General features: G+C 46.9%; 1 protein-coding gene across 4 annotated transcripts in view; it reads right to left on the bottom strand.

Moving 5' to 3' along the window:
• The window catches only part of TP53I13 (tumor protein p53 inducible protein 13), a 30,183-nt gene extending 23,287 nt beyond the window's left edge, over positions 1–6,896 (bottom strand). For 3 of the 4 annotated variants that reach the window (XR_012228887.1, XR_012228886.1, XM_073565466.1), the window contains exons 1-2: positions 6,719–6,895; positions 4,033–4,107 (exon numbers count right to left, since the gene is read on the bottom strand). Coding sequence is in view for 2 of the 4 variants with exons in the window: in XM_073565466.1 (XP_073421567.1) it covers positions 4,033–4,107; positions 6,719–6,799 (156 nt within the window). In the remaining 2 variants the exon portion in view is untranslated. Of the gene's footprint in view, positions 1–4,032; positions 4,108–6,718 lie in introns of all 4 variants that reach the window. The other variant, XM_073565467.1, reaches the window with a different exon arrangement.
• Between the last annotated feature and the right edge of the window lie 781 nt (positions 6,897–7,677).

Below are 7,677 nucleotides of genomic sequence, written 5' to 3' on the forward strand. Positions count from 1 at the left end.
AGAGATTTCCACTTCCTCCTCCCGTACTAACTAATCTGATCTCTCATTCCCGTCCCAGCCTCAAGCTGCTTTGCGGCTGTGACGAATGTAGTCATGGTCAGCCTAGAATGGCCGGAGGCACCTTCGGAAGAGAGATAGTATTCCCAGATCTGAGGGTGGAAGTGAAACCCTTGTTTTCCCAAGCATCCTCTGAGTTAGAGGTATCAAATTCACCGAGTCAATCAGATTACACAGGTGCCGATTTCCCCCTAGCAGGAGGGGGCTGTTGCTGGGAAAATGTCGTCATAGAAGATTGGACTTCTTGTCCAATGAGAGTTTTTATACTGTCCAGTAGGGAGGGCTGCTCTGTACGTAATACATCGTCCATGCAGGGCTGGCAAAGCTACCCCTATATGAAGAGGGAGGCCTGGAACCACACCTGGTTTATTATTTTTAGGGTCAGAGGCCTTGTCTCCCTACAAGAGAGAGAAGGCATACTAAGCCACCTCAGACTACTCTGGACAGAAAAGGTGGGACCCACCCCGCTACTTACAGTAGGAGGGTGACGCTGTGCCCGCAGTAGCAGGCAGTAAGGGTTTGTCGCAGTCTATGGTCAGTCTGCCACAGTCACTGTACAGATAATGGCCTTATCTGGACGCACCCGGACCAGGATTAGAATAACCGAGGTCCATTCAGCGTGTTGTGTGCGCCTCCCCTCGGTCCACGGGTGAGGGTCATTTCAATCACCTCTCCCCACAGCTGTATTCCCCAGCTGCTCAGCGGCTGCCCCTGCACACTCGGTGGTGCTCCATCTTCTGACAAGAGCAGCCATGCTCAGCCCAGAAGGGCCGGTGGCTGGGGCCCTGGACTGCGCCCGCAGTCACGCGTGCGTTCCCGCCTGGTACGCAGGTGGAAGGCAAACCGGAAGTTCGGCGCCAGTCCCGACGCCATCTCCGGTGTGCACGTGCGCGCCCGGATCGCATGTCGCATGGGGAGGAGGACGCCGGGGAGCTCCAGGAGGCCGCCGGCCGCACAGCACCGCCCCGCTGAGGGGGCGCAGGAGGGGCGGGCAAGGGTCCCGAGTACCACCAAAGTAGAGACGGGAGCAACCTTCCTTTCTGAGGAGAGCAGAGCCCCCGACCGTTGACTGCCCGTCGTTACAGGTATCTGATGTTGTAGTGCCTCCGGTCGCCGGCCACCGCAGCACTATCAGGACCTCTTCATGCCCCATAGGGGACAGGAAAAACTCTGGATATAGCTGGAAGGGGAGGGTTATTTAACCTATTGTACATTTCCTGTCCCTCATTAGGGCGGGAGACATCCTCCGATATGGCTGTCGTGGAAGGTGACTAGAGAAATAAAAAATAACCCAATCTCTAATGGTGCCCCTGAGCACCATCAAATCCATCATCAAATGGAAAGAACATGGTACCACAACAAACCTGCCAAGAGTGCCAAACACCAAAATTCTCAGCCTGGGCAAAGAGAGCATTAATCAGAGGCAGCACAGAGAACAAAAAGTAGCCCTGAAGAAGCTGCAGTGTTCCCAAACAGAGACCATATGACCACAATAAGCCATACACTCCATTGAGGTGGCCTTTATGGAAGAGTGGGCAGAAAAAAATCCTTTACTTACAAACAACTTGTAAGGCTCGTTTCGAGTTTGCCGAAAGACATATGGGAGACTCCCCAAATGTATGGAGGAAGGTGCTCAGGTCAGGGGAGACCAAAATGTAACTTTTTGGCTACCAAGGTAAATGCTATGTCTGGCACCAAACCAACACAGCTCATCATCCCAAGAACACCATCCCCACAGTAAAATATGGTGGTGGCATGATGCTGCGGGGGGTGTTTTTCGGCAGCAGGGACAGGGAAAATGGTGAGAGTCGAGGGAAAGATGGATCATACGAAATACAGAGATATTCTTGAGCAAAACCTGTTTCAGTCTGTCAGTGATTTGAGACCGGGACGGAGGTTCCTCTACCAGCAACACAACGACCCAATGCAACACTCGAGTGGTTTAAGGGGAAATGTGTAAATGTTTTAGAGTGGCCTAGTAAAACCCAGACCTTAATCCAATTGAAAATCTGTGGTCAGACTTGAAGATCGCTGTTCAACATAAGAAATCATCTTACTTGATGAAACTGAAGAAGTTTTGCCTTGAGGAAAGGGCAAAAATCCAAGTGGCAAGATGTGGAAAGCTCAGAGACTTATCAAAAGCATTTTGCAGCTATAATTGCTGCATAAGAGGATTTGTACCAAGTACTAACTATAGGGGGTGAAAAGCTATGCACACTGAAAGTTTCAGTTATTTTGTCCTATATGTTGTATGCTTCACAATAAAAAGAAAACCAAATGTTCACAGTTATAGGCTTGTTCTTAACATGAGCTGATGCAAACTACAAAAAAAAAAAAGAAAAGAAAAAAAAAAAAAAAAAAAAAAAGGGAAATTCTAGGTTCTGAGGTAGCAAAACACAAAATGACAAGCTGGGCGGGGGAGGGGGGTGTTGAATTGAATATAGTCACAAGCTACTGGAAGCAGTCACACAGGTCAAACATTTAAATACAATACATCGCAAAAATGAGTACACCCCTCACATTTTTTGTAAATATTTTATCTTTCCATGGGACAACACTGAATATATGAAACTTTGATACAATGTAAAGTAGTCAGTGTACAGCTTGTATTGTATAAAAGTGTAAATTTGGTGTGCCCGCTAAATAAGTCACACAGCCATTAATGTCTAAAACTGCTGGCAACAAAAGTGACTGTCACTGTTTTCTGTGGCCACCATTATTTTCAAGCATTGCCTTAATTTTCTTGGGAGTTCCCCAGAGATTCATAAGTTGCCCCTGGAATCCTCTTCCACTCCTCAATGACATCACAGAGCTGGCTGATGTTAGAGACCTTTACGCTCCTCCACTTTCTTTATGAGTAGGCCCCACAGATGATCAATACAGTTTAGGCTTGGAGACATGCTTGTCCAGTACAGCACATTTACCCTCAGTTACTTTAGCCAGGCAGTGGTCGTCTTGGAGGTGTGTTTAGGGTTGTTATGTTAGAATACAGCCCAGTTTCCGAAGAGGGAATTGTGCTTTATTTCTGTATGTCACAGTACATGTTGGTCTTCATGGTTCCCTCAATGAACTATAGCTCTCCACAGCTGGCAGCACTCATGCAAACCCAAACAACGACACTCCCACCACCATGCTTGACTGTAGGCAGGACACACTTGTCTTTGTACACCTCACCTGGCTGCTGCCACATACGCTTGACACCATCTGAACCAAATAAGTTTATCTTGGTCTCATCGAGCCACATAACATGGTTCCAGTAATCTATGTCCTTAGTCTGCTTGTTTCCAGAAAAATGTTTGCGGGCTTTCATGTACAATGTCTTTAGAAGAGGCTTCCTTCTAGGACGACAGCCATGCAGACCAATTTGATGCAGTGTGTCGTGTATGGTCTGAGCACTGACAGGCTGACCCCCATACCCCTTTAACCTCTGCAGGAACACTGGCAGCACTTGTACGTCTATACTGAAAAGACAACCTCTGAATATGACATTAAGCACGTGCACTCAGCTTTTCTTCTTTAGTAGACCAAAGTGAGGCCAGTTCTGAGTGGAATCTGTCTTGAGAAATCGCTGTATGGTCTTGGCCACCGTGCTGCAGCTCAGGTTCAGGGTGTTGGCAATCTTCTTATAGCCTAGGCCATCTTTATGTAGAGAAACAATTCTTTTTTCCAGATCCTCAGAGAGTTCTTTGCCATGAGGCGTCATGTTGAACTTCCACTGATCAGTAAGAGAGTGGTAACACAAAATTTAACACCTGCTCCCATTCACACCGAAGACCTTGTAACATCAATGAGTCTCAATACACCGGTGAGGGGAAAAAAGCTTATTGGGTACAATTTGGTTCTTTTCACTTAGGGGTGTACTCACTTTTGTGATATACTGCACATAAAAAGGTACAAAAAGTAATAATGAAGACGTGTTCATAATTAAATTAATTCTATGACAATGCTATAGAATGAATTGCAAGTGATTCTCACCTGATGGGGCGGAGGCATATAGCCCTGAGGGCAGGTATACACGTCCTCATCCGGCAGGTCCAGCAGTATATCAGACTAGGAGAGTAAAGGACATTTATTGGTGACACCTGTACATGAGGATCCTGCTGGCCACTTTACTATGTGAGCTGGAACATCTGTCAATCACAATAGTTTCCATGACCAAGAACCGTCCATGTGGCTCAGAGCACGAACGTCTGTGGAAACGTACACAGCACCCTGATTAACCTGGAGTACGGAAACATTATCGGTCATGTTTCCAGAGACAAGTTTGTAAAAAATAAATATTAAACCAGATGTCTGTTCACATGTGGTGCTTCTGCTGCATTTTTTTTTTGTTTTTACAGAACTTACCGTAAGCTGTGTTTTCCACCACTACCAGAAAAAGCCATGAGGCTTCAGAAATCTCTTGCACAAGTTTTTTTTTACCCCCTGACTGAATTTGAGAATTACAGCATTTTTTGGACTCCAGCATGTCAATTTCTCAGCTTTTTTTTCCACCCAAAGAAAGCAATGAGAAAGTTAAAAAATGCAACAAAAAACAAAACAAAAAACAGTTTTTGTAAATTAAACTAACTTTATAAAAAATGTACTGTGGGATTCCTTACGGAAATTGCCAGTGTCATCTCAGGATAACCTAATCTGTATACTCAATTAGGCAAAATAGAGTTTGAATAACAAATGTAACCCGTCTCTTCTGTAGGACGCATGGCTCAGGGATCAACTGCAGAGTCTGTGGATAAATGTACACAGTCCAAGATCTATGGGGCTTTATGGATGTAAAGTACCAAAACAGACAACTACACTGTATCCAAGGCCAGTGTTCAGGGTAGGCAAATTAGACATTTGCCTAGGGCCCCAACTCGCCTAAGAGCCCCTCGGTCAATAGCCACTATGGGGCCTGCGAGCAGGGGGGGGGGCCCAATGCCAGCTCCGTCCCCCCGCAGTGCGCTACACTACGTGGAGGTCTACGGGGAGTGCGCTACACTACGTGGAGGTCTACGGGGAGTGCGCTACACTACGTGGAGGTCTACGGGGAGTGCGCTACACTACGTGGAGGTCTACGGGGAGTGCGCTACACTACGTGGAGGTCTACGGGGAGTGCGCTACACTACGTGGAGGTCTACGGGGAGTGCGCTACACTACGTGGAGGTCTACGGGGAGTGCGCTACACTACGTGGAGGTCTACGGGGAGTGCGCTACACTACGTGGAGGGCTATGGCGTAGGATTCAGAAACATTTTTCTACTATCAATACAGCATCAACGGATTCCTGTAAGGGTAAAATGCTCACTACTGTTGCGTCCCACTTTTTGGCATGTCATTCAGGTAAATGCTCTAATACTACGGTTGTGGGATTACAGCACAGCGTGGGTTCTGGTAGGTGTGGTTCATGGCATAAGAGGCTCTTACAGGCTGAATCACTGTGGATTTTTTTGCTTTGTTCCACAGTACCTACCGGACTCAATGAAGACCTATTATTTACAAGCTTTCTTGGATAATCTCCACTGTGAAGTCTCTATTCTCAACGCCACAGCCTGCCATGGGGACATAAACATAGATTTAAGCAGAAAATGTGTCCATACAATTGTATTGGCCTTCATTGTGATTTTCTTTGCTGGATTAGCCTTTCCACCAAGCTTCCTGTGATTTGGACTTCCATAATCCACTTACGGTACCTGTATTGGAATCATTCGACTATATGGATTCTCATCATGATACTCTTCATTGGATCAGTCTTTCCACCAAGCTCCCTTTTGTTCAGACTTCCGTTATCTATTTACCTGTATTGGAGCCGTTCTTCTGGTTTTTGTGGTATTGGTTGATGTTGTTGTGGTTTTGTTATACTCAATTTTTAGGAGGAGAGGGGTTTGGGTTTTTAATTATGTTTTAACTCCATTTTGTCAATAAAGTTTTCCCTTTTCTATATATCACTAGTGGTGTGCACACTCTATAGTGGTCCTCTCTCTTTTTGGCTTGCGTGACGCCACGAGGGGGGCTACGGCCAGCGCGTCACGCCACGAGGGGGGGCTACGGCCAGCGCGTCACGCCACGAGGGGGGGCTACGGCCAGCGCGTCACGCCACGAGGGGGGGCTACGGCCAGCGCGTCACGCCACGAGGGGGGGCTACGGCCAGCGCGTCACGCCACGAGGGTGAAAAAATGCTGCCGTTTACAGTACCAGCAAAATGAACTATTTCCGAAAGCTCATGCAGAAGCTGCTGATTTTTCTTCCTTGCAGATTATAACCATCGAACGGTTTTGTTTTTCTCCTAATCCTGCAGTATGCCACTCCTTTTAGCGGCTTGGTAGCTTTTTCCACTCATTCAAATGAAAAAAAATGTAAAAAAAAAAAAAAGCATACAAAGCGCATATTTCACAGAGCATTTTCCTGTAAAATCGGCATATTTGCAGCAGATTTGGCAGAGATAGTGTGTAAATGCGCACATTACAGATGTGATGGCTTTCTGGATAGGGCTCTGACATACACCCATGTTTCTCGGTTCAGTCACGGAGCGGCCGCCGGTCTCCCGGACACAGTGTGATAATAACTTCATATACTTTTATCAGCCGATTCACCAATTTCATTGTAGATTTTTTCTCCAGTAATGAGTCGTGCAGAGCAGTGACTTCTATGGAATGAGTGCAGGAATGCCGCCCAGTACTCACCGGCTCTCCCTCACATGCCGCGCCGGCCGCTGGAGGTGCCCGGGTCAGGAGCAGAGCGGACACCGCGTACAGCCACCACATCCCGCACTACAACATCCTGGACACTCGGCCGCACACAACGTCAGCGCTCGTCACACACCACAACCTCCAGCTTCTGCGCGTCTTGGCCAATCACAGGGTAAAAGTGCAAAAGGTCACATTCTATTGGTCATATCCAGTTACACCCATGAAAGAATGACACGCCCACCTCTCTCCAGCTCAGTACAATGGCCGTTCTCTCTGCTACTTTTCCTGCTCAGGACGTTCTGCGGCAGCGCGCCACCTTGTGGACACCAGTGCTTACTGAAACTTTCTAACTACTGCAGTTCTGCCGAAGATACTAGGCTGAAGTTGGTTTCTTTTTCGACAATTTTTTCTTTTCTGTTTTTTTTTTTTATAGGTTTAACAACCTATCACAATAATAACATACAATGCAGCGAGGTGCCCTGAAGTGAATACACTTAAAAACAGCTACAAAAACTATAAAACTGGCACAAAAATGGGCATCGAAGTGGGCACCGAAGAGCGTTAATGAAAGGGTTAAATGACTTTGGGCCACTGATCTCACACTAAGAATACACAGTCAGTGATGCCCTGCATCAATCCCGGGTCCCTCTAGCCTGGCCAAAATGGGTTCTGGGCATCAGAACTGGCATCAAAATGGGCAAACAGACAATTTTCACAGATTTGAATAAGTAACTGATGTTTTTAAGGGGTTAAATGACTTTGGGCCACTGATATCACACTAAGAATACACAGATAGCGATGCCCTGCATGAAACCCAGGTCCTGGAGCACAGTGAAATACTTCCGGGACATAGTAAATCCGGCGCATGTGCACTAATGCTTTTTGGCTTTGCTCGCAGTTGGGCAAAGCATACTGCGCATGCGCGGGAGGCAATTTGAATGCGCACGCGCAGG

Source organism: Dendrobates tinctorius, unplaced genomic scaffold (assembly GCF_039654945.1).
Source record: "Dendrobates tinctorius isolate UK_male_01 unplaced genomic scaffold, ASM3965494v1 ptg000016l, whole genome shotgun sequence".
Lineage (NCBI taxonomy): Eukaryota > Metazoa > Chordata > Amphibia > Anura > Dendrobatidae > Dendrobates > Dendrobates tinctorius.